The sequence below is a fragment of the Rhipicephalus microplus genome, chromosome 8 (assembly GCF_043290135.1).
Source record: "Rhipicephalus microplus isolate Deutch F79 chromosome 8, USDA_Rmic, whole genome shotgun sequence".
Taxonomy (NCBI): Eukaryota; Metazoa; Arthropoda; class Arachnida; order Ixodida; family Ixodidae; genus Rhipicephalus; species Rhipicephalus microplus.
This window is the reverse complement of record NC_134707.1, coordinates 52,194,340-52,221,989: the sequence shown is the minus strand read 5'-3', so window position 1 is coordinate 52,221,989 and position 27,650 is coordinate 52,194,340. Positions and strand designations below refer to the sequence as shown.

The 27,650-nt window shown below is 42.7% G+C and overlaps 1 protein-coding gene across 2 annotated transcripts in view; it reads left to right on the top strand.

Moving 5' to 3' along the window:
* Top3beta (DNA topoisomerase 3-beta) overlaps positions 1 to 27,376 on the top strand; it is a 30,590-nt gene extending 3,214 nt beyond the window's left edge. Inside the window, exons 4-16 of one of the 2 annotated variants that reach the window (XM_037416677.2) lie at positions 6 to 173; positions 2,378 to 2,512; positions 6,213 to 6,325; positions 8,358 to 8,558; positions 9,974 to 10,057; positions 12,299 to 12,419; positions 16,704 to 16,886; positions 17,737 to 17,946; positions 18,760 to 18,977; positions 22,079 to 22,259; positions 24,053 to 24,252; positions 25,447 to 25,552; positions 27,055 to 27,376. In XM_037416677.2, the coding sequence (XP_037272574.2) occupies positions 6 to 173; positions 2,378 to 2,512; positions 6,213 to 6,325; positions 8,358 to 8,558; positions 9,974 to 10,057; positions 12,299 to 12,419; positions 16,704 to 16,886; positions 17,737 to 17,946; positions 18,760 to 18,977; positions 22,079 to 22,259; positions 24,053 to 24,252; positions 25,447 to 25,552; positions 27,055 to 27,276 (2,142 nt within the window). In that variant the 3' untranslated portion in view covers positions 27,277 to 27,376. The remainder of the gene's footprint in view (positions 1 to 5; positions 174 to 2,377; positions 2,513 to 6,212; positions 6,326 to 8,357; positions 8,559 to 9,973; positions 10,058 to 12,298; positions 12,420 to 16,703; positions 16,887 to 17,736; positions 17,947 to 18,759; positions 18,978 to 22,078; positions 22,260 to 24,052; positions 24,253 to 25,446; positions 25,553 to 27,054) is intronic. The other variant, XM_075871811.1, reaches the window with a different exon arrangement.
* The last annotated feature ends 274 nt before the right edge of the window (positions 27,377 to 27,650 follow it).

Genomic DNA, 27,650 nt, shown 5'->3' with positions numbered 1-27,650 from the left:
TGCAGTACATCTTCCGAGCTCGGTTCAGTGCCATCACCGAGAAGGACATCAAGGCGGCCATGAATCAGTTGGTGGAGCCCAACGAGAATGAAGCAAGGTCTGTGGACGCAAGACAGGAGCTCGACCTTCGCATTGGATGTGCATTCACTCGTTTCCAAACTAAGTACTTTCAGGTAAGTGTTCGTAATTAGCTTTCCTTTTTTGGAACTGCAAAGCATGAATTCCATTTCTGCCCACAGTGGATAATTTTGATAATATTAAAATAGAAAAACACCTCCATGCTTTTTCTTAAATAGGAATAAAACACTCTCCAGCCACTTTTAGTCTATAGTTTTTAATGTTGAATTTAAAATCTGTTGAATATGTTCAACTTTGTCTTAAATATAAGTTAAAAAGTTCTAGGGCATCAATACTGATCCATAGTCTTCTGCTACGGTGCGCCGCATAATCATGTAATTGTATCATGCTTTTTACATTCAGAATCTCAGAAGCTTATTTTTTTACTTAGCTGCTGCTTGTGTGCTGCACGTAACAACCATCCATTATTACTAATTGTGATTATCATTGTCAGTAAAGGGCCCCTAAACCATCCCCAGAATTTTTGCAGCATTTCAAGTAAATAATTGCTTTAAGTTCAGAACACCATCGCGACTAACAATGCCGAACACAGCAGCGCTACAAGACTGGGTGTGCCACTGAGTATAAAAACAATCCTGCTATTCTCTCCAGGCCTTTCGGATCCCTTAGCATTGCTCGTTATGTCGACATCTGCATCTCGTCAGATCAGCACCAACAAGAACGTATTTGTCCGCAGCAGATATTCATGCCCTTACTTGCGAATAGAGAAGTCAAGGACAAAAAAACTAAACATGTGACGGCCATGTTTCGGTCATCAAACGTGGGTAACTCCACTATTGGGGCACGATTTCGAAGAATTCTTACAGCTACGTGTTAGTTGTAGACTCGTGTGCAGCTGCAACGCTAATAAATTTCATCCTCTAGATCAGGGGCTTTCAAAAGCATGTTGGTGCTAGGGAACTGTGCTAAGCTAAATTATGTGCCAAGGACCCCCCCCCCCCCAACTGTTTTCATATTTATGTTCGATAAATTCAAATTGAAAACCTGTACTGTGAGAAGCTTTTGGAGTAAGCTCTATGTTTGGCCTTCTTGCTCGTGTTGAACGACGCAAAATTGTGTCTAGAGGACTAAGCGTAGCGCGCAGTGCGTGCAGGGCCAACCGTGGTGGTGGACAAATGAGCATAGTAGAGGCGCAGAGCCTAGGCATAGTGGCACCTATCTTCAAATAGCCGAAATGCGCATGGTGGTAATATAAGGCCCCCGAAGTTTAAGCCACCGCGCATCCCATTTTCGGAGTCTGGCTGGCTACAAACTGCCGGTGGTATTTATTGTGCGGCCCGCGCTTTTCTGTTACGGGCCGAGATGTGTTTATTGGAGCTGGGCTGTGAATAATGGAGGTTCCCTAGGTCAATCACACCTTGGGATTGCCATCTAAGTGGGTTGAGTGGGCGAGTGTGGAACAAAAAAAAATTTATCAGTGACTTGTGGAACCACGAGGAGGGATCTGCGGAACACTTAGGTTCTGCGGAGCCCGCTTTGAGTATCCCTGCACTGGGTGGTTTATGGGCCCTTTATTGTCTAGATCCCAAGCAAGCGTCTCTACCTGAGCAAGCACGCCCTTCTCATTGTCAAAAGATGTTAAATAAGTGCCAATAATGTTAAATAGAATGTCACATTATTGTATAACGACATCTTGTCTCCACAGCAAACTTCCACAATGTCAGGCCGGGCTGGACCTGGGCTTTTGTTTTTTGTACTATATCGGGCCAGGCTGGGCAGGCTCGCAGGGCTCGGGCGGGCTTGGAAGCAGTCAGCAGGCCCGGGCCAGGTTAGGGCTCCAAAATTCGCCCTGTGTGCGGCTGTTACAGTGTGGGACCTCAGGATCGCATTTGTGTGACGTTTTCAGAACATTTGAAAAATGTCTTTCCCTCTTTGTCATAACGCATGTATTTTCATATGAGGATTCGCTCCCGTTCAGTAAAAACAGTATATTCACACATATTCAACAAAACATTTCATTAGATGGGCAGGTGTGCAATCTTTTTGAAGCCTCTTCCGCTGCCATCTTCAATTTTAGTCCACAACCGAGCAAGGGTCTCCCCTTTCATACCTTGTCTGATTACCTTTCATAAGCGGGTGCTTGCTCATGATTTTGCGGCAAATCACCACGAAGTTTATATCTGCCCCACAGAAAGCGGGTGCTTGACAACACAAATTTCTAGGTTCAGAGTTTACCATGAATGGGCGTTATGATGTAGAACGAGTCTCTACTAAATTGATGCGTTATTCTTACTTGCAGGGAAAGTATGGAAACTTGGACAGTGCGTGTGTGTCATTTGGACCGTGCCAGACACCGACGCTGGGCTTTTGTGTCGACCGGCATGACAAGATACAGTCGTTCAAGCCCGAGCCTTACTGGTTCCTTAGTGTGCAGGTGAACTACCGTATTTACTTGCATACTCCTTGTTAATTTTTTTTTCAAGGAAAACCGATGAATTCTTAAGGGGGTTCGAAGAATTTCGAGAGAAAATTTTTTTCGTAATAACGTACAAAGCGAAAAAAAAGTAAAGAAAACGAAGTAGTTACAAATTGAGATTGTCACGCTAGCCTTTGATTATACAGGCTATGAGAAGTACTAATCAAGGCTTTCCTTAGCAGTAAAATCACAGTTTCAAGTCGAGAAAAGATTTATTTGAGACACAAAAGCTGCAAACAAATAGCAGAGTGTTTTGGAATACTGTACGCAAACATTGCGGGCAAAGCGTTAGCGTTCATCACTTTTGGGAGCGCACAAAACGTTATCGTACGACATCAACCTCGGGCCGATTACTGCGTAACACGGGATCGTCCGCAGTTACCCTCCGACTAAATGAAGTTTTACCATTCACTCAGTCTTAGGCGTACAAAAGGCCCAGGGCGTCTTACTGGTTTTCAGCTGCCCGTGTCGTCTTCGCAAGTGGTAAACAGAAAACTCCTCAACTTCAAAGTGCATACCAGAGACCTTGTTTTCATTGTTTAGTGCATAATCAATCACTTTCAACTTGGACAGCAGCCGTGTAGCTTCTGTATCGCCCAATAGCGTAACAGCAGAATGGACGAAACAAGCCGTAACTACCGCAACACGCACTTGCCGCTTTAGCTTGGTTTAGATTTGGCCGCCGTGCGTTTATAGTACACATAATACTTAAGGGATGGCGCAGGCTGTCGTGCACTATCATCTGTGGTTGGAGGGAGCAGACAACATTAAGGCTGGAATTTCTGGGAATGCGATAAAATACTCATGGAAAAAAAAATCGTATTTGTGTTGGAAAATGTGTGTGTGTGTGGGGGGGGGGGGGGTGTGAGAGTCACGAGATTGGAGAATTACGCGAGTAAGTACAGCATAGTTTATTTTTATTTTTTTTATTCTTTACAATACCGTGTGCAGCTTGTTTAAGAGCATTTCAAAGAAAAAAACCTTCTCAAATGTATGCTAACTTCAGGAGCTTGTACGCCTAAGATATTGGTAGGCTTGTGCGAATATTCGAATGGTTCGAATATTTGAACAAATAGTAGAGTACTTTAATTCGCGTTCGAATATTTGAACAAATAGTAATGTACGTTAATTCGCCTCGATTCGAATTTAAACTATAGAAAATTTCGAAGTATTCGCAATTAACGAATATTAATCAACAAGTAACTGCTTGTAAAAGTGGTTTCACTGCAGTGTAAGGATGCTAAGCCGTGAAAGCGTTTTTACAGGAGAAACCCGCCCTGTCGGGAAGCTTTTTTTCAAATTTAAAGGGTCCCCCTGCAAGACGTTTTGAGGATGGTCAGAAAACACTACCGTTCGGTAGTCGAGGCTACCGAGAAAACGTGAGCCAAATGTCGTAGCGCAGCACGCGGCCTGCAATTCACAATAAATTTTCAAAGTTTGGCTGGAAATTGCTCTCTTCTCTCGGCAAATGAAGCCACAAGCTGAAAAATCCCTCGTCACAGCCATTGTATGAGCCGTGGGCATGGCGCGCTCGGTCGTTCCTGGGACTGCCACTTGTGCACAGGTGTGTGCGCATTCGCACTGAAAAAGCCGCGTATTCGAAGAACGACAGAAAGAGTGCCAAATGTCATGAGGTGCATGTGATCTCCCCCCCCCCCAGCGTTTTCGTCGGGACGAGAAGAGAGAGCAGCATGCAAACAAATCTTTGCAACTCTGCTCGTACTAAAAGGATTCTAAAAATGTTTGTGGCGGCGAATTTGTGAGGCAATAAAGCTTCTTTAGTGAATCCATTTTATGGCTACTTGAAAAAATGTTGCAGGGCCCCTTTAAATGAACCTATTTCCCTCAAATCAATTGCTCATGGCAGCTTATATATGTATAACATATTTATATGTATAATAAATTTTATATATGTATAATATGTATAATAAATTTTAAAATGCTATGGAATTCACATGTTATCACTTGCATCTTACCAAAACTCAAATCCTGCTACTACTCAAAATTGTTTCGACTTTTTTTGAATGAAAAAAAAAGGTATTTGCTTAGAAGGTCCGGCTTAGAATATTCAAAAAAAAATATTATGCAAGTTAGGTCATGATAAATATTCCCATTTTTTTATATGTCATACATACAATTCGAATTTGATTCGAAATTATTCAACCAGAATCACTGTTCACTTCGAATTCCCTTCAAATAAAAAATTCACTATTCACACAAGCCTAGACGTTTAAAATCATTTTTCTTGTGCTTTTTTGAAGTATCAGTATTGTTTATCAGCTAGTTATCACGATTATGGCATGCACATTATCACTATTGTCTTGGTCATGTGTTCACTCCTGGGCTGCTCATGAGTAAATTCGGCAACTACTCATTTTGGCCAGCTGCTATTGTGGTTAAAATACGTAGTTATAATGTAGCAGTGGGTTAACTGTTAGACATGGTAATGCCCAGTTACGCATATTTTTTACAGCCAAAGCTGTTATGAGATCACAACTCTGGTCACGCGCAGTTGTCTGCTTCCGCCGCCGGTGTTCGTAACTGCATCGCACAAAATTAGAAAGAAAAAAAACTAACATCAATGACACAGTGGGGCCTGAACCCGGGTCTGCTGGGTGCCAGCCCAGTATTCTATCACTGAGCTACACTGGTAAGTGGGACTTGTTGGCAAACTTGTCTTAGGCAGGCTTGATGTTGGCAAACGATCATGTTAATAAGACTTATAAACTCATTTTAAAACAGAAAAAGAGCAAGCAGTCATTGCACAATGCGAATAGCATAATGAGTGGGTTGTCCAATGTGACAACCATTACAAAAGCTTGTTCTTGTTCACCTATTAACTGTGGCGCATACCCACTTCAGCCTTGATTCCTCATCTTCGTGAGCCACTGCATGAACAATTGGTACAAAATTCCTTGCAAGTGTTTAGTGGATACCACGATTCTCAAAAGAATGGCGAAAAATAGAATAGCGAATGCCAGCCTACTACCAAAAAAATTTTCCTATTAATGCCCTTGTGGGTGTCGGGCAAGTGTGCTTGCAGTATTTAGCCAATGAGTGTTTTGAAAAGCTCTGAAAGACTGCCCTTCTAGCTTTTGCTGTGACTCTGCGCGCCCTCCACACAGCCTGGTGTTTTTTTTTCCTTCTGGTATTGGTTCAGGGTCCAGGTTTATTGACGTGTTTGCTTTTGAGCATATAAAAGAAAGTTAAACATTATGAAAGTATTTTTCCAGCCTCTGGACATTAGGAACTAATAGATTGAATTCTGCAGGATCCCATGAAGAGATCTTTAAAAAAATGAACAGGACACCCCATTGCAGTGCAGTAGACTCATTAAATGGACTTTAAACGGACCAGAAAAATATGTTTTGTTTAAAAGTAGTTGGATTTGCTGAAACACGAATGGAGATATTGAAGCACACAACTAATCCAGAGGCAGTTGTTACATTGAAGCAGCAATTCTGTTTGCCGATAGTCCACGGCATTTTCTAATGCAGCCACATGTTACACCAAAGCTGGCATGCTCCAGGTGCAGGCCTATCAGTGTGCCTTTTCTTCAGACGCTATTGCACACCATTATTGACGCTATTCAAACGCTATTGCACAACATTAATGGAAGGCTGACTGAAATCGTTCGAGTGCCCCATTTCACTCGCAGGTCAAGCTGACCAACGAGCAAACCATGACCCTGGACTGGGAGCGGGGCAGGATATTTGACCGTGAGGTGGCCATGGTGTTTCTCTCGCAGACCACCAACATTAAGGAGGCTACGTAAGGCATCTGCTTGTTTCTTTTTGAGATAGTATTTATCCGTGATTTCATTTTTGCACATTCTTCATCACTCGGAAGTCTGGTCAAGTACTACAGTGCTGCATGTCATAATGGTCGCGCTTTGCAGCCTCTTGACATTGAAGGCCGATGGCAAATTTTCTAGCCAAATAAAAGGCCTGGTTTAATGTACAGTAGATATTGAGGTGCCAGCACACAAAATCTCACATTTGAAGCATCAAAGTATAAACATCATGAACATCCTACAGCCAACAGCCCTTTTTTATGCACACAGGGGATGCACTTGTTAACTTAAATTCGTTTACTAATACTTATAACTCAAACCTCGGTATAACGAACCTGGATATAACGAATGATTGGTTATAATGAAGTAATTGGAAAATAGGTCTGTCATAGATACATTGCTACAAATATATGTTTATAAGAAATTTTCGGATATAACGAAGTGTTTTCTCGGCAGGTAGGACTTTGTTGTAATGAGGTTTGAGTATACTTTTCGGAAGTATAAGAACCCTTATGCTTTTTGTTTCTGTGTGTTTTAAGTGAAAATGCATATGCTCCCAAATTTTTCAAGCACTGTTGGCATGTAACACTTCTTTGCAGCTTTTTGTTAGCGCATCCTAATCCTAGAAGCAGTGTACTGTGGCATATTTCTGAAGGGATGCAAATAGCGTTAAAATTTCTGCAATGGTGTAATAACCTTTCTATCTTGTGTTAATTTTAAATGTCAAATATATTTATTTACCAAGCAACAGCAACATCGAATTCAGCCAAAAGCTTGCAGTCATACTGATGTCATTTATTTCTAGAAACTTTTCTACTAAATATGACTTTAAATTGTTCTTACAATGTAAAATTGTGCTAATTTTTTATCATTAAAAATTAAATTTTCAGTCAGACTATGTTTAGCCTGCTAGTCCTCTTTTTTTTCTGATCTGCAATAGTTTGAAATATTCAACATATTATGCAATATGGACTTGCAATTTTAGCATTTAATATCTTGAAAACAATTATAAGGGTGTATTCTAGGGCAATCAGAGATGGTAACTTAACCGTCAGTGTAATTTTAGCTCAGTTCTTATAGAAGTTATTGCCATGGCTAATATGGCGGTTGGGAACCCCGGAATTTTTATCATTGTATCGTCCAATAGGTTATTTTGTCGTGAAATAATTTATAGTTTGTCAGCCTTATTGGGTGTAGGAACTCGTAAAATCTGAACACTACATCAAAAGATAACTTGGTCAACAGCACACTACATGAAAGAAATGTTCTTCGTCCTGGGGCGCATTTGTCAATGATAATTGTCAAAAAACTAATTTTAGTGTGTGATAACAAAATACTGTAACTACTTTTCAGAATGCATTATTGTTGCAGAAGTAAATTCTCTTGAATGTATAGATTATCAAAAAAAATGTTTCAGCAATCTGACTTTTCGGTGAAATTTTTGCGTAGAAGACCGGCATCCCCTTGAATGGAGCCTTCAGGGACCAAGAAAATATGTTCTGTCAAGATATTTGTTTCACTCATTAGTGAACAAGGGGGCTGAATTCGAACATGAAACCAATCAAATTAAAAGCAGTTCATTTTATCAGCAATTTCATGTAGGGTATTCCCGTTTACCGAGAGTCTACCGTAATAATCGGTTGTTGCGAAGTAAATGAACCACAGCGTTATTTTGAATACGGTGTTACGAACGTTTGCCTATTATGAACTTTCCAGTGTAATGAGACTTTTTTGATGTTGGACGAGACTTGAACGGGATCAGGTTTGAGCTCATACAGTCGAATGCCTTTTTAAGAGATGCTGATGTACCAGATATTTATGTATAAGAGACAGCAGCGTGCCTATAATTGGTGTTGACGAGAAAATGCAACCGTGGTACTCTGTTCACCTCGGACAGCAGACGAGAATTGCCTCCCACTGCACGTCTCCCATGAAAAGTTAACTGCACATAGAATACTTTGTATTAAGAAAAGTGTGCCTCCGACTTTTTCGTGACTTCTCTCTTTGCAGTATAACGGATGTCACCCAGAAAGAGAAGAGCAAGCCTCGGCCCGTGGCTCTCAACACTGTTGAGCTGATGCGCATAGCGAGCTCCGGTCTGGGCATGGGTCCGCACCACGCCATGCAGATCGCGGAGCGTCTCTACACCCAGGGTTACATCAGCTATCCCCGAACGGAGACCACCCAGTATCCTGAAAACTTCGATCTCAGGTAGGCTTTGGCCGAGCTTGCTTCCTTTTTAGATGCCTCAAAAGGAAGCTTACGGAGACATTTTCTACAGTGTAGGAAACCTGTTCCGAGATAACGAAGAGGCAGAATAAGCTCTTTTATTCAGTCCCCAATATAGGGCAAAAATAGGATATTTCAAACGTGTTCTGGGGTCCAGGCAAGCATTTGCATTTTTAATGGCATTAAACTTTCGTCAAATTTGGTCAGGTTTAGCCACGGCCAGCTTAATTTGAATAATGGACACCCGGAGCACGCTAAGCAGGGATTGTTGCTAATGTGCGGTGCAAACAAGTGAAAAAGGCATTCGCAAGCAACGGAAATAGTCGTGGGCCATCAGAAGTCATTACCATCTGCAATTTGTTCATGTTTAAAAGCTTCATTATATTGGCTTACATGTTCTAAGTATGTAGAGTAAATTTTTAAACCAAATCCTGCTACTAGTCAAAGTTGTTTCCACTTCTTTTGAACAAAAAAAAATGGCATTTGTACAGGCAGGTTTCGATTCCTAAAAGTACGACAAATATGCACATTTTTTCCTTACAATTTTTTTATTTGTACTATTCAGATTGTATTCAGATTGTAGAGCCAAAATCACTATATTCGCTTCAAAATTAAAATTAACTACTTGCAAAAGTTTAGACATATTCATTTCAAGTTACTGCACCAACAAAAACACTCTTGTCTTTGACACCGGAAGTGTAGGAAATGCTGTTATTAATCCTCAAAAAGTGTGCTGCATGACCAATAATGTCCGGCTCCTCGGCACATTCTATACATGGTGGTGCTTGATTGCCACCCATAAACGCCAAAAGAATTCAGGACTTACAATAGGCTCTCGTTATTTCAAACCCACAGGGACCTCTGAATTTTTCTTCTTTGACTTATCAAGAAGTTTGAATTATCAGAAGTTCTCAGATAGATGACTCTGGGTGATTATGCATTGATTTTATCACGTTTAAATATTTTCTTCTTTGCTTCTTTGCTATAGGTATGTGCCTTCGGCACAAAGCTCTCTATATCAGTTAAGAAGCAGCACGGTTTACCATGTGTGTGTGCTTCGTTTCAAACATTTGTTTACTAGCAAACCCTTTTTTCTTGAAGGCCTGAAGTGCTTATTTTTCATTTTTAGACTGTTAGTATATATAAGCACGCGAAATTTTAAATAGTAGTAGGAAAGCAGAAGATATCTTCTGGTATGGAACGGCAAAAAGTATGAACTAACCAAATGATGGAGTTTGAATGAACAGGCTTTTAAATGCATTGAAAGAATAGAGGACCAACCAAAATATTGAATTTTGTTTGAATTAACCGAAACTATGAATTAACAGAGTGAATTATTGCAAGTCTACTGCACACGTGCTAAGAATGTAAGATGTACCCGACTTGTTTTACAACAGGGGCACACTACACCAGCTCCAGAGGGTGCCAGACCTGAGCGCTGATGTTCAAGACCTGCTCTCCAAGGGGATCAACAAACCAAAGTGAGATTTCTAATGTGTGTGAGTGTGCTGATTAGATGATTGTGTGCAATCTCTACATTTATGCCTGTATGTGCTACGCATCTCTATCCGCTAATCTGCTAGTGTGCTTACTGGTGGGTTGATTGCCGTCTCATATTTCTGGGTTTAGTTTGTGGCTCTTCGTACTTTGGGTGCATTGGGCTGGCCTTTACTGTGCCATGACTTGGATTGCAACAGTGAGAACTGGCACACGCGGAACATTGCACGCATTGCATTTTCTGGCACTGCGTGCATTTGATCTGGCTTTTGCTTGGGGCTTGTATCTTCTTGCACTGCCTTTAAGCTTGTTTAAGTGATGTTCTGTACTTGGAAGTTAAGGTGGGGTGAGACTTCCATTGGCCCAAAAGTTTGGTTTTGAGATTTTGCAGTCACCTTATTGTTGAGAATATTCATATCTTTCAAAAAGTATGTCATACTTCGGCACTTGTGGTTTAAATTTTTTTTTCCTTTCTTTTTTGACACATTGACAGGAAGTATGTGGGTATCCTTACGTAATTTCTGCATTTTTCTCAAAACAACGTTCTTGGAGTTTGCGTACGCTTTTTTCAAAAACTACAGTGAACTCCCTTTAAGACGAACTCGAAGGGACCATGAAGAATTGTTCGTCTTATCAGATGTTCATCTTATAAGAAGCACCCTGAAAGAAGAATTGGCTACATACCTAGGTGCATGCAAATATCTTAGTTCAAAACAAAGTATTTGTACACTTACAGTGAAGGAAAAAGACACAAAAATAATTTATTTGAGGGAGTAACCTATTAGGCAACTGCATTCAAGTGCTCTTGCTCGGCTTGATCCAGTCCATAATGGACGTCTGTCGCTGTTTTGCACATCGGCGAGCAGCCACAAATGACGCCATATCTCCTAGCGATCTCAAAAACACTTCAGTTCCTTCATGCTGCTCAAAATAGTTCCTTAACGAACTAATGTAGAGATCTGCAGCATCATTTGCCACTGGCTCGATTGAAAGCTCGATTGGCTTTCTTTGTACAGTTGGCTTGCTGGCCATTTTCAACAAGACAAGCGAAGCAAACAAAGCGCATGGAATAGAAAACGTGCGATCGCAGGCTCGGCGCAGAGAAAGAACTCTTTCCTCGGCGATGGCCGCGGCAGCGACGGCGAGGTCGGACAGAGAGAACATTCACGTGGAGAGGGCTGTGGCTGTACGACGCGAGCTCACATGTTCCCACTGAGAAACGGCATTGGTCATGAGAGATCCTCTCTTCGCGAATAGGGAGTCTCGGTCGTCATTTTGTTTTTTTACTTTTTCCCTTGCTTGTTTCTTCGCAGCCAATAGCCGATCTCAAAACTCTCTCGCTCTCTCATTTTCTTCTTGTTTGCTTTGCCGCTCTCTTTGCGGGTCGAAGTGTGGGTGATGCCGCGGGCCATTCTTTCGTCGCTGCCTCCCTCCACCGTGGCAAGAATTCGCTTCTCGCCGTTGCTGCTTTTGTATTTTCTTTCCCTCCGGCCGCGGGAATGGCCCCCCAAAATTGCCATAATTCCTCTGTAAAATCGCCTCGGTCTCCTGGTCTCCGGGAAAGTGTTTGTCTTAACAGAAGAGCAGCTGCAAGGCTGTTCGTCTTAAGTGGATTTTTTTTTATGCATTGGGTCTATGGAAAACCAAACAAACATTTTCACAATGTTCGGCATAAGCGAGAATTCGTCTTAAACGAGTTCATCTTAACGGGAGTTCACTGTATATAGAGAAGAAACGAACAAAAATTTTCACATGTGTTGATTCATGGTATCTACATAACTAGAACTAGAATCAGAAGCCTAGGTGTATTTGTATTTTTTAGTATAAAAAGCTCTTCATAAATGGCAAGTTTCATGCATCAACGAACATAAGAAAACATAACAAATCTTCTTTTGTTGTATGCTCACGATTTTAGCTCTGCTTCTGTAATGCATTGGGAGCTACATTTTTTTAAAATTGCAGTGTTCTATAATTGGCAGATTCCTACAAAAAAGTACATATGCAGAAAAACTAAGAAAAAAGGCACTAACACAATTCAGAACTAACTTTGAGCTCAAATAAAACCTGCACATTCCATTCAAATGCCTTGCGAATTTTATATCCATAGCTTTTATTACCACTGCTGTATAGCGAAATTTCGAAAGCCACATTCAAAGTCTCACCCCACCTTATATGCATGCTGTCGATGATGCATTCATCTTCTTTCTGTGACATGTACGCTGCAGGAAAGGCCATGACGCGGGGGATCACCCTCCGATAACGCCAACCAGGGAAGCGTCACGAAGTGAACTGGACGGGGATGCGTGGAAGCTGTACGACTACATTGCGAGACACTTTGTAGCCACGGTCAGTGTGGTTTCTGTCTTCATTCACGCAATTGATTAACCCTATGGGGGACACATAATACGCTCAAACCTCGTTATAACAAATCTGGATATAACGTAATATCAGTTATAATGAAGGAAATTAAAAATATTGTATATTGCTGATTACAAGTCGACATTTTGTTCATAAAACGGCCTCCTTAAGTTCGGGTGTTATCCCATATGTGAAATCATAAAGTCAACCTGGAATCATAAAGTCGACTTCCCTGCGACATTTTGTTCATAAAACGGCCTCCTTAAGTTCGGGTGTTATCCCATATGTGAAATCATAAAGTCAACCTGGAATCATAAAGTCGACTTCCCTGAGGAGTCCGACCAACAGTCATCGTCCTTAGATTTACTGCTATTCGATGCATCGATAACATTAGCCGCAGAGGCAATAGAGTGGTGGGAAGTGCTGTTCCCCAACGCGTGCGCGACACTTTCAGAGACATCTTTACGATTTGCCGCGACGATTGGGAGGTGTCAGCAATGGCACGTAGGAGATACAGCATTTTCCCTTGACGTGCCACCAGCAGCATTACGGTTTTAATGGTAGCGCCACCACATCGGTGCATCTGTTGAGTGAGATCGGCAACAACGTTGGCACTTGCTGCATATGGGTATGACAGTGCGTTTGAGTTTGAGTTTATTCAACCACGTGACAAGTACATGAAAAATAAACTGTATACGTGATTTGGTGCGAAGGGAAAAAAAGCTGCATTTCACAGCTTGACTGGCCCCTTCACCCAGAAAAAAATCTAAATTGCAAATTTACAAAAGTTACAGGCAGTGGAAATTAACCCGACATGCATTTATCGCTTGCTAACAATTGGACATGAATTTTTTTTTTTTTTCTCGGAAAACTCGACAAGCATCTCTCGCTTGCAAGAAACGTGACGTTTATCGTTCGTGAGACGTGACATGCATTCCTCGCTTTGGTAGACAGCATGCCATAACAGCGCTTGCTGTTAAATTTCCCGCAAAGCATCATGGGCATTCCACAGAAAAGCTGGTAGCGCCTTGTGGGCTGGCAACAGTTTGCAGAGAAATCAACCACATGGTCAGCCACACTCGCCCACAAGCGTCTTCCCCTCTTTTTGCGCTCACGCCTGTTCGCCACTTCTGCATTTCGCCTCGCTTGCGAACAGTGGTGTGCGCAGTATGCGCAGCTGCTCAATGAACGCCAAGGTGCCCCCGCAACGCCGGCAACAGTACAGCACTGCTTTCAGACAACAAGCGAACCTCTCCGCAGAGTCGTAAGGCAACATTGAAGCAGGGCGGAAGCTTGATGTGTCAAAGAAGTACATGAGGGAATGGAGAAAACAAAGGACCAAGATCTTCGCACGCACTGCGACACGTGGTTCCTTTAACACACTTAAGTCTGGGCGATACCTTGCCGTTGAGGAGGTAGTTCTAAATTGGGTTCTTGACCAGAAAAGCAAAAGCCTGTGTGTTTGCTACGATGATTTTGAAGCAAAAGCGTATACTGTCACGAAGAATATGTGCGTCTCGCTAATGGAGTTTGAAGTGTCAGAAAAAGGGCTCACAAACTTTATGAAACAGACCGGACTGAGCCTAAGACAACGCACAACTGGATGCCACAGGTTTCCCAAAGCCTACAAAGAAAAACGGAACGCGTTTCTTCGCTCAGGAGTCACCTAAAGGCAAAGCATTCATTCCTGTTAGTGATGCTTGGTATGGACTGACAACAGACATGGTCCGCACAGCGTTTCCCACGTGCGGCATCCCAGTACCACCAGCCGCCCTTCCGACGGCGAGCAGCAGCAATGGCTCACACGATGGCAATGACCGTGGCTGCTGCATCTTTCTCTCAAGCGATGACGAGGCGTGAGCGATGTTGTACGGCCAAATACATGTTTCTTTGCATCATTCCCTCTTCTGAAAGGCTTACTGGTGTGCTACGGTTGCTGCACGAAGCTGTGTTCGGAGTCAACTTTTTCTTTTCTTTTTTTGCCTAGATGGGGTTGCAAGGGGGGGGGGGGGTTTATTATAATATTGGAGTCGACTTATAAACAGCAATATACCATAGTCTTGTCATAAATATAGTGTTAGGAATACATATTTGTAATGAATTTCCGGATATAGCAAAGTTGTTTTTGTATAAAGTGCTACTTTGTTATAGTGAGGTTTGAGTGTAGAGTCATGTCTTTACATCAGTTTGTACTCACAAACCAGGGGTAACTAGAAAAAGAGCAATCAATTTAACGTCACTTGACAGGCCTTGCCATCCTTACATGTCAGCAGTAGGCACAAAGCAGAAACAAGTGCCGCATAGAAATTTTGTACAAGGCCCTATGCATTTACAAAAAGATAGAACTGGTACAACAGCATATCTGTCCTGATAAGTAGCAGTACTATAAAAACACAGATTCATTGAATGAATCAAGACATCAAAACACCAGTTACTACGGTAACACAGATTGTTGCATAATGCAGTCCCAGTTTGTGTGTACAAACTGAAATTAAGACGTGATTGATTGATTGATTGATTGATTGATTGATTGATTGATTGATAATGTGAAGCACCATTTAAGGTAATTGCACACTTACCTTCATATTCAGTAATATGAACTAAATGCTTGGTGTCATTGGGTAGTGTAAAATATTGATGATAGTGATAAACATAGCTCTGCATTTGGAAATGTAACTTGAGAACGTTTGGCATCATAATGCATGTCGTGGACGTATGCAATAAAACACAGCGAGCATCCTAAGCATGTTCACGTCGGGTGTTCCTTGACCAAGTGATATCATAGCATCAAGGTTAGACACTTTTTTTTGTCATTAGAGCTGTGTCAATAGTAAAATTATGGGTGCAAAGTGAATTTGATTATTGTTGTGTGAGTGGGAATCTAATCGAATATTTCTCAAATATTATTCGAATACTTCGAAGCAAAATTGTAGAAAAAGAAGTTGGAGAGAATTTCCAAGAATATTTTTATGAGATAGCAAATGTTTCTTTGGCTTGGTCGATGAGGTGCTGGTGGGGTGGTGTTATCTAGTTGTTTTATCAAGAATAGGGCACTGCAGAGACCGGATTTCATATGTGTAAATGATTTGGTACAATCAAAGGACTGCCGAAAACACTTTACACACGAAAGGCAAAGATGGTATTTATTTCCTCAGCCTCTCCTTTTCTTTCCACTTCTGTGGAAGCCCAACTGATGTGACGGACTAGGGCTTCCTTCGAGCCCGAAGTTCGAAATGTACCTCGTAGACATTATTATATCTGAAATTTGGGATGCTAAAAATCTCCGACATCCGATTTTTAGAACTTTCTATTCAAACTTCAGATCCAAAACAGCATTAATTGAGCCCCCAGTTCTGCCGCACATAATGTCACAGTGTTGCAACCGGCGTATTCTTGAGTCTATACATTTGTGATCGTGGTGGAGCCTGAAAGGCAGCTTTGCCACAATACAATAGTGTGATTAGGGGGATGCGTATTAAAAATCTGAAAAGGCCACGGCCAGTCAGACGTTGGCTATCTGTTTCTGGAAACTTCGAATAGCGAAATTCCAGTGCAAGCCAAATATAATAGCAAGCTCTATTAAAAAAATATTTCAAATTTTGAATATTCGCACACCCTAGTCATTAACGTAGATAATCTTTCACATACGTTTTCAGACAGTGGTAGAAGGGTTTGGAGTGTAGAATCGAATTAGTATATACACGAAATGTTAGTTGAAGTTTCAAAGCAAACCACTTGATGTGTGATGTCACCGCCAGATGGTGGCGACGACAAAGACCCTGGTGTGACGTGATGGTGTTGCTTGACTAGAACTGTGTCCTATGACAGTGTCACACTATATGATAAGCTTCGAGAGACTGCAGGATTGAGTTGAGCTAGATTGAACTGTAGTAACAGTTTGGATTTGTTGCCTGTTTCTTCTGCTTGTGCTGTCTTTTGTATAGTTCAAGCTTACTAAGGCATTTCACTGCTGAATGTTGTATTACAGCTTTGTTTGTCGAAATTTGATGGAGATGTACTTCAAGAACCCTTGCGTCCTGCACTGTAAGTGTATATCTTGGTGTCCATCTCGCTGCAAGAACACCACGTATTGAAAATTCATTGTGAACGCTTCCTTCACCTAACCACAGCCTTTCTCCTGGTCGGTTTGTTGCTTTGGGACATTGAACACGATCGCTCAATCCAGTCGGTTATGTTCACATGGCGGTCAGACTTCTCGTCTGCCAATCTTTGACAATTGATCGGTTCTCGTTCGCTTCGCTTCAACTCCAGGTGAGTGAAGACATGAAGTACCTGCAAACCACGGCGTCGTTCACGGTTGGCGAGGAGCGTTTCAGCCTGACGGGCAAGAGCGTCATCAACCCCGGTTTCACCAAGTTCATGTCGTGGCAGGCGGTTGCTCCCGAGGAGGCCCTGCCACAGCTGAAGGCCGGCACCGTGGTCCCCATCGTACAGGTACGATGCAGAATTAAGACATGCTGCTGCATATGAGTGCATTTTTGGAAACCGCCGACTGTTCGCTAACGCCCCATCTCAAGGGGCAATTCCTAGAAAGATCATTATTCACTTCGCTTGAATACCCTAAAGACCCCGGTGAAAAGGTATCACGTAACGGGCGGGTTACCAAATTTGGGTTACAGAGAGTGGACTTCATGACAAACAATATGCAGTTATGTTGTCTGCAAGAACTGAACACAATATGCATTGTACAGGTTTTCTGAACTGGAATAAGGGTCTAAGACAAGCAGGTTGGTGCTGGATACATGGGAGTCGCATTCGTCACAAGTCATGCTTGAGGTGCTGATCATACTTGACGTGCTAGTTTTGAAAGGGTTGCTCAGAGAGTTTTGAAGAGAGTAGTGACTAACCGTATCAAAACTAGCCTGCCGAAAATGACAAGGTGACTTTACCAGTGACAGGTCCATCTATCAAAACATGGGCTAGCCTGTCATTTACCTATATTCCTGTTCAGATATACACTCAATCACATAATAAACACGGATATAACAAAATACTGGTTATAATAAAGGAAGTGAGAACTGGCCTTGCAATAGATGCAATGGTAGCAATAACCTTTGTACCAAATTTTTGTAACCTCGTTAAAATGAGGTTTGAGTGTAGGGATTTCATCCAATGGTCCCACTTGTACTATGGATTGAGATACACTTGGTTGTTGGAGAGAGTAAGAACACTTGGAGATTGAGAAGGCTAGAAAATTTCGTGAAGAAAAGTTGCCACACTTGAAAGATTTACGAACCATTGTCTAAATGCTTCTTCAAGTTTTCTTTTTTTTTTTTTTTTTCAGACTAAGTTGGCCGAACAGAAGACTAACCCGCCGGATTACCTGACGGAATCGGAACTCATTTCGCTGATGGACAAGCACGGAATCGGAACGGATGCATCAATTCCGGTTCACATCAACAACATCTGCCAGCGGAACTACGTCACCGTCGGCTCCGGCCGACGCCTCATTCCCACCAATCTGGGCATCGTTCTGGTGCACGGATACCAAAAGGTTTGTTCACATAAACTAAAAGCTATCACCTTTGCAAAGCGAATTCGTTGCCCTTGAACGATTTTTGCGTAGTTACACTGAACAGGTGGTGCCATCTAGCAGGGCGCTATTGAATCAAAGAACGTCTGCAATCTCGCAGCCAATGGTGGGAAATTTATCAATGGCTGTTGTTGCTGCTGTGGCTTCCACTGCTTTCAGTTTGTTGCTACTAGCGCAGTAAAAGCAGGGCAACGTTGTGCACAGCAAGAGTGATGTGAGTTGGTCCGGACGGTTTGCATCTTGAGGCGGGTAATTTGAAGCGCACTAACCCCATGTGGACCACTAAAACGTGATTTTATGTCAAAATAGGCCCTTCGTTGGCACAAAAGTAACGCTACGGGGCTTTGTGGACTGTTATTTCAACAATCAATGTCGACTTAATAGTTGCCTTTAGTGTCCCTTTAAGATCAATCAAGTGAAAGATAAGCATGATGAAAGATTAGATGAACCGTTCGGACGTAATTGACATTTATGAAGTGCAATTTTTGCTTGACCGACACATGATTTAGGAAAGCAGATATTTTTCTTGTCACGTCTTTCAAAACTGCTTGCCTTTTTTGAGTTTTCGTGATATCACATCTCCTTTATGTCCCATTGCATTTCTTCAGTAAATGGGATTTGTAAGTCGACGCTTTGTTGTTCTCGCTTTCCTTCTGTTCGTGTCCTTTTTATGCTGTAAACCATGATGGGATGCACCAGTTTCGGCCAGCGGAATGTTTGGGCTTGAAACATCTAAAGCTCCCTAATCTCTTGCGTCACACGCATTCTTTCCAGATTGATCAAGACCTGATCCTGCCGACCATGCGAGCGGCCGTCGAGCAGCAGCTCAACCTTATTGCCGTGGGCAAGGCTGACTACGACGCCATCCTGAGCCACACTCTGACCGTGTTCCAGCTCAAGTTCTGCTATTTTGTCACCAGCATTATGCAGATGGACGAGCTCTTCGAAGTCACCTTCACCCCGCTCTCGGACAGCGGAAAGCCCTTGTCAAGGTCAGCCTTGCTGTGCTATATCTCGTGTGGTCAGGGCATCAGCGATTACTGGCTATACTTTTGCTCTTGCATGCACATTAGACTCGTATTGCAAGCACGAAACTAAGCTCTTGCAAATATTTGAATGCTTTGAATATTCGAACGAACAGTAGGGTAATTGAATTCACTTTGATTCGAATTTATATTATTGAAAATTTCAAAGTATTCGCAATGAATGAATATGTGTATTAATCCTCATGTAGACACTTGTAAAGGTTGTTTCACTGTAGTGAAGAGGTGCTAAACCGCCAATTCTGTCCAGGAGAAATCCGCTCTGCCGCGAAGCCTCACTTTAAATTCAAAGGGGCCCTGCAACACTTTTTAAGCATGGTCAGAAAGTGCTGCCGATCGAAGGTTGAGGGAGCCGAGAACGCACAAGCCAAATATCATAGCGCAGCGCGTGGCGTGTAATTCACAATTAATTCTCAAAGTCAGCTAAAAATTGCTCTCTTCTCAGTGCAAATGATGCTACAAGCTCAAAAATCACTTCACACAGCCATTGGCTGATTTGAGCATGGCGCGCGTGGTTGTTACTGGAGCAGCCGAGGGAGGCCGCCATTTGTACGTGCGCTAGCACACTGAAAAGCCGCACATTCGAGACGTGTGTGACGTATTTTTTTTCGTCATGCCATCCCTCCCTGCATAGCTTCCAGCTCTAATGTCGGAACGAGAGAGTAGAGAATTCGATTGCAGCGTGTGCTAAATTTTTGAAACTCCGCTGATACTCTATAGACTAAAATTTTTGCACCAGTGCATTTGTGAGGCAATAAGCTTATTTAGTGAATCCATTTCATGGCTACTTGTAAAAGTGTTGCAGGGCTTCTTTAAATGAACATATTATGCTTAGATTGATTCATCATTTTTTATGTTTAAAATCTTATTATGGCGGCTCATATGCTCTAAGTAAAATACATTTTTAAAATGCTACATATTTTATATGTTGTCACTCGCATTGTACTGAAAGTCAGATCCTGTCACTACTCAAAGTTTTTTCGACTTGCTGTGAAAAAGAAAAGGCATTTGCCTAGAGGCTTTATTTCGCACAGAAAAACATATTTTGCAGTTAGTTAGGTCATGATAAATACGCTCATTTTTCTTTACATATCATATATACTATTGGAATTCGATTCAAAATTATTCGACCAAAATCACTATTTGCTTCGAATTCTTGTGGAACCTAAAATTCACTATTTGCATAAGCCTACATGAAACCTATCATATCAAAGGCTGTTGTTTCGTTTAAGCAGCAGTCCCCTTTAACAGACTTCCATTCACTGATATAGCGTTTCACAGATTTTTGCTTCTTGATAGAACTGATGAAGCGGTTCACCGATATTTTCTGAGCATGCACAGTAGTAGGCTTGCGAATGCGTTCAGCAGATTCTAGCAAGGTGGTGAAAACGTTATGAAAGGAATAAATAATAAGTGCCCATTTGTAGTATCAAGCAGCTAGAAGATTCTCAGAAAGGAGAGCTTCTTCTTGAATAAAAATTCGTCTTGGTCCAGAAATCAAACCCTGTCAGTCTACCAATTGAGCTAACCAGAATAGTAGCAGTCGGCAGCATGAGGGTGAGTTAACGACTTAAAGCACATGAACACAATATTCAAGATGAGGCTTGTGGCAATACAGTCGAACCTGTTAAAAAAATCTTTCTTTTTCTTCATATACGTGATTACAAGTCAAGAGTAGTGCTTCTTTTCACTGCCAAAGAACCCCCTCCCCTCTAACCAACGGTGCTGCCGTGACATGTGACATCATGACCAACCATTTTCGCACCGCACGCACAAGAGGAATCACAAATTGTGTAAAAGCGTGTCACAAAGTAGCCGTGACTTCACGTTGATGCAGCGACACCATTGGCTGGAGAAGGATCTCTTAAAGGACGCCAAAAAGCCAGACTGCTCCTGACTTGTAAACGGGCATAGTAGGTAGTCATAGTCGATTGTGTAGACCCCTTCCCCCTTTCCACTGAAAGCTTTCCAAGCCAAAATTTTTTCTACACTGCCTTTGGTATCAAAGGCAGTGGAAGCTTTCATCCTTCGCACTTCATGTGGTTTTTCACAGTCTCTATGGTTAGCTTATCTCTGACAAGGCGATGATGTCACATGATGACATCATGTGTCAGGTATAACGTCATGGCAACATCATAATCTTTGGCTGCCTCCGTTGTAACGATGATGGTTTCATTAATCGCATGAACGATGATTTTTTTACATTACTGGTGTTGACGCAAACAGTGCTGATGGTCACTTTTCACAACTGATGAGGCGCCTTGAGCTTTCATCTTCAAGTAGGGAAAAAAAGTCACAGCTTTGCTGCAGAAGCGAAGCAATGAATGCAATATCAAGAAAATGGAAGGTCAGGCGCCCAATGGCAAGCAGATCGAAACATGCCCCGCGTTTCTCACGCACTAATGATGCACGAAACATACTCACAGGTACAGATGAACACGAATAAGCATCTCAGTTGTTACGTCTCTGTGTCTGAAAAGCGTGCCCTTTTCGCAAGCGGAGACTGTGCAACGATTACATTGACCTTGGTGCTCCCGGTAACTACAACAGAAACGTTCTAGTGAGAGCCCAACGCCAGCCAAGACGTACGATTGTCCCTACCGCGAGATAAGGGCGCATGAGCCAGCGTCCACCTTCTCCACTCTGAGGGGCAAAGTACGCGTGGGAGATGAGAATGTGCATCGCCGCGCGTTCATTGCGCCATCTTGCTGGCAATGCTAAAAACACGACAGTTCCCTCCTGAGATACTCATCACCAGCGATAAACGGTAGATATAAATAGCTTGCCGTTTGAACATTGAAAGACGTGCCCCTTGATGGCTCAGTTCTTAACGCCTCGCATTCACGACTCAGAAGTTTCGTTTTAGATTTTGGGTGCTGGGATCTTTCTCAGGGTTTTTTTTTTTTTCTTTCTCACATTTTAATTATATATATTTATAGATATGTATACATATACGATGAGTGACACTGATGGCGGCAACAAAATCCAGCGAAGAGTGTCCATGTGATTGCCGTCGCAATAAATGTTTCATTTTTGTTGTTTCATCATAGATGCGGGAAGTGCCGGCGATACCTGAAGCTGGTGGCCAGTAAGCCCAGCCGGCTGCATTGTGTGCAGTGCAATGACACCCACAGCATACCGCAGAACGGCAGCGTGCGAACGTACCGGGAGCTGAAGTGCCCCCTCGATGACTTCGAGCTGCTGCAGTGGTACGGCGGCACAAAAGGAAAGGTTGGTGAGACTCGCTCATTGCTGTTGGTGCACGCTACCGTTTTCTAATCATATCTAACTGTCTGCATTGGTGAGTTTACTTCGGTGCACTGGCTGTTGAAGCATGCTTCCGTTAAGACCATCGTATGAGGAGTTAGAAGATGCATTTGGTTAGACAAAGCAAACATGAGTTTGAGAAAGCAAAGAACTCCTACAGAATAGCACACAAATGCTTTCAGACAAGTACTGACATTTGAGGCCTCTGAAGGGTAGAAAATATGTTGTCAATTTCAAGTGCTATGAATGATTTACTATAGTAGAAGCTTTTGTAAAGCTACCTTCAGATGTGTTACCGCAGTTAATATTGTATCGGGGTGTCGTTGCATGGAAAGGGATCGCTTCAGAGCCACACATTGTGGCTTTTCAGTGGGTTGCTCAATTGCCTCTTATTGAAAGAACGGATGTGAGTGGCGTAGCAGAGAGCCGAGAAATTCGATTGGGTGTCACAATACAATAGTGTACAGCTCCTATGTGATGGCCTTCTCGCTCATCACATCAGAGTATCACCACAGAATGTTAACTATTAACTGAATTCAGAAGAGCTGTTGGGGTCAAATTATTCAATGTACTTCGATGCTTGTCAGTGCGTTTTCCTATTGTTTTTCAAATGTGCTGTTGGTCCAGTGGTGCAGTGTCCGCTGCCACTGTGGCAGGTATCGAATTCAGTTTAAAGTGTTGCTGGGCAGGCACCAGCTTTTGTGGTTGGGAGAGGGGTACCCTATTCTAAAGCTAAGTGGTGTGGGTGCTGCCTCGCGAAGGTGGCTTTTCTTTCACACTCCTATCTTTTATTCCTTAGACCGCCCAGAACACTGTTCTGTCACAGAAATTAGTTTTTCTTCCCCACTTTAAACCGCAATCTTTTTTGGAGGTTCCCGGCAGAAATAAATGCTTTTCCTAACTTCAAACGACTATTGACTCAAACAAAAACATCGCGGTGCTTGCTTAACCGAAAACTAATATCAGATTAGGACAACTATTTTTGTGTAGTGGCACTATGTTATAACAAGGTTAAAATAAAAACTGCTTGTGGATTCAAACACAACACCGAAACATTGAGCATAAAGATTGGTACGTGCAATTTTTAAACGTAGCTGTATCGCGTCATCTGACTAATCTGACTGCTGAAGGTATGTATCGTTGGCTCTGATGTGATTGATGATTATGCCGAGAGGACAGGAACTGAAAGTGGTAGAAATGAATGTATGCGCATTTCAGGTTACAATCATTTTGTTTTGACCCATGGGCACTGCAGATTTACAGACGGGGTAAAATTTTATCTCTACTGTTCCTGTAGTGCTGATATTTGACACGGTCCGAAAGAACGAACAAAGACGAGCGCTTACTTTCGGCAACATTTACTTCAGAGGTCATAAACATACAGTATTTGCACGAGTTGCAAGAAGCAAACAAACAAAAGACTTCCAACACCATCCAAGAGGCATGCACGTCATGTGCAAACAACTCACAATTTCGGTAGGTTGTTTGGGCACGACAAGTATGTGCCTCTTGAATAGTATTTCACTTGTTTTTTGCATTTCAAGAGACCAAACAAAACGTTGATAAATGTTGACGCTTGTCTTCATCTCTTTTCTTGTCCTGCATCAAATATTTGTGCTACGCGAACAGTTACGCATCACTGGCAATCATGCACTCTCGTCTACGCTATCTCACTTGCACGATCATGGCGGCACATCTTGTTAAGAACTGGTCACGCATTCTCGCTTTCCTCGGCTTCCCCTGCTCTCACTATCCAGAGCTTCATCTTCTGCCCCTACTGCTACAACCACCCGCCATTCCGAGACACTGGCCGCCAGATTGGCTGCAACTCCTGCACGCACCCCACCTGCCCGCACTCCATGATGGCTAACGGCATCTCAGTCTGTCCCGAATGCACGTCTGGCGTGTTGGTGCTGGACCCGGCGTCGGCTCCCAAGTGGAAGATAGGCTGCAACAGGTGGGTTGTCTCTTGCTGCTGCTGCTGTGGCCTTTCTTTGCTTGTCTGTCTGTGTGCATGTGTGTGTGCGTGCAGACTTACTGTTTACACTGCATAGTGTGCTCTTGTTAGACGACACAAAGCAAGTCAGTTCGTTAGTGATTGTTACATGGCTTTCTTATATAGCATTCAATAGCACCGTGGCCTTTTATGGCCCTAGAGAACCAAAAGTAACGTGAGATGAAAGGAACAGTGGGATCAGTGACAGTAAGTAAGCGTGAGTTGTAAAGGTGCAAGGGAACCTTAATCGTGTGCGCTAAGTACGATTAAGATGTAGATGTGTGCCACTGTGCATGAGCCTCGTTTGTGTTCTTCACGGTCTTTCAAAATTGTCTCTCAGCTTCAGCAAGAGGGTCAGCCGAAGTTTCACCACCTCGGTTTATAATAATACTTGTCGAGAGTATGCCGTCCCAAAATTGTGATACGATTATGAGAAACAATATTGGAGGACTCCAGACACTTCGAGCACCCGAGGTTCTTTAACGCTCATTTCAATGTACGTACACGAGCCTCTAGCCTTTCATCTCAGTCGATGCAAAGTAGACGCACGAGAAAATCTACTTACAAAATCTTGTATATTGTTTATTGCAGCATCTTTGTAGTTCTTTCATAAAACTTTTTGTATGGAGCAGGGACGTTGGTGGTGCACATGTGCTGAAAGATGCATGAAAGTAAACACTTGAACTGCATTTAGGCAGGCATTGCACTGCCTCTTAGGCAAGAGATGACATGCATTTTTAATTGGTAATATCATAATATATTGGGTTATATGTCTTAAAACCACAAAATGATTATGAGAGACGCCGTATAGGAAGGCTCCAAAAAATTTGACCATCTGGTCTTCTTTAGCGTGCACTGACATCGCACAGTACGTGGGCCGGAACCATTTTGCTTTCATTGAACTGCGACCGCCACGGCCGGGATTGAAGCTGCGACCTTTGGGTCAACAGCTGAGCTTTGTAACTGCTGTTCCACTGAGGCGAACTGCATTTCAAAGTGTTGGGATCTCCCTATGTGTATCAGCACGAAGGTAATTAGTGTTTGCCACTGGAAAAGGCCATTCTGTAGTGAATATTGTACTACTATCAAGATGACAATGACGTTGGTGTTTACCCGTGATTCTTGCACGCAATCTCGTCTCTTCTTGCTGCCCAGGTGCGACGTGATCGTCCAGCTTTGCGAGGATGCCCGGAAAGTGTGCGTGGAAGACGAGCCGTGTGATGAATGTGGCAGCCAGTTGGTCAGCGTGGAGTACAAGCTTGTAAGTTTAAAAATCTGTGCTACCAAGAATGATCCTTTCTCGAGTCTTAACTAGGGTCGTATGAAAAGGGTCCCTGAGCAGTTTTCTAAGTACACTCAAGCCTCATAATAATGAAGTTGCATTTTATACATAAAAGACTTTCATATGTCCAAGAATTTGTTGTAAAGGTATATTCGAAACTCTATTTTGCGAGACTATTCGTCACTTACTTCGGTATAACCTATATTTCGTTATATCCATGTTTGTTATATTAAGTCAGGTGTGTAGTCATCAGATTTTATTGTTCCATGAATCGATTGCCGCAAAAATTTTTTATCCGTCAGGAATAAGCAGAGTTGCGGAAGCTGGTTGAAAAGTTCAAGCGCATTATTTCTTCTTTTCTGCTGAGAGGTGCACTAGAAGCTGCACAAGTGGATGACAGAGGAAAAAGAGGTTACATCAGCTAATGTTGTGAAACACGTTTGCTCACTTCAGGTCGTTTGCTCACTTCTCGAATGAACATAAAAAGCGCTTAAAATAGGTGGCAAATTCCTGTAATTGCACTTGTAGTTGTCTGGTTGAAAAATCTTTTGTGGGGACCACTACAGGAGCCAATAAACTTTCATAACAAGGTCAATCAATAATTACTTGTACAAGTGCTTTGGAACCCTTTTAAAACGTGTAATGTGAATCAAAGCTCGAGTCTTCAAATGCCTGCGCAAGTCTCCAAAAGCAGCGGCACAAAAACATAGTCATTGGGTCGAATGTAATGTGCTGTTAGACTAGCCAAGCTGAGAAATTTGTACACCATTACGTTGTAATGGTGCCTATAGTGTGACCGATGTATATATACAGCTGAAAATGCTCACTCTTCTTCTGCAGTCTTTGAGGGTTCTGTAAAAAAGCCTGCCAGCTGTCTTTTATCAACAAGCGCAGATGTTCTGGGGCGGTAAATTTTGACATAACCATTTTACATTTGACCCCTTTCGGAAAGCAATGTTTTTCATTTTGCCACCCATGCACCTTTTTTGCTGTGTTTCTTATTGCCGGCCCATCGCACGTGTAGATGATGGCTTGCACAAATCATTGCAGAATGTCTCAAAGTATTCAAGATTATCTTGAGATCATTTCTTAGGCTTGAGCACGCAAGGGTGAATAGCTGAGTTAATTCTAGAAGAAACGCGGACACTTGTGATGATGCTCAAATGTTAGACGCCGCATGTATGAATGTCGACTTGCCTTGCCACCGGATCAATTTTACTGACGGCCAGCTCACTGTTCACATATATGAGTGTACCGCACGCATTGCTTGCTGTAATTTGAGTTTTCATATTCCCTGCCACAAGTGCAGCCCAATAAAGTTCAACTTTAGGCACGTCATCTCAGCTTTTGTCAACGTCACGACCCTGTGACATTATCTACATTTTGATGATGCTTATATTACTCTCCTTTAACCTGAACCAGCACTGGGAAAAGCAGTTTATCATCACTGCTCATACATTGATCACTTGTCTCACTTGCAGGAGAAGACGAAGCTCCCGGGTGCACAGACTGAAGCGGTTGGTTGCATCTTTTGTGACGTGACACTGTCTGGCCTCGTGGAGAGGCACCAAGCACTCAAGCCTAGGAACAACTACCGCCGGGCAGCAGGCGCCAATGCCGGCGGCGGTAGGGGCCGGGGCCGTGGTCGGCGTCGGGGCAAGCCCAAGGACAAGATGGCGCAGCTGGCCGCGTACTTCGTCTGATCACTGTCTGCTCAAAGAAGGAGTGCTTGTTTTTTAGATGAGATCTGATGTAGTTATGCATGGGCCTTTCCCAATAAACTAGTTTTGTTGTACATACAAACTAATTTGCGAACTGTGCCCTTTATGTTGAGGAGTACCTCGAGACCATGACTGCATCTGCCTTGGAGAAGATGAGAGTGGACTGGTGGCAGCATCAGTGGTGTCATTTCAAGTGGGCCTCGTGGTTTTTCGATTACCTACAGTCTCTAGCAGCCTAAATTTTGAAGCACAATTATAAGCACATTACCAGGCCGCGGCACGGAGCCTATCTGCCCCAACGTAAGAGCAATCTTTTACGTGCTAGTTTGTACCCGGAGGGATCATAAGGTTATTCC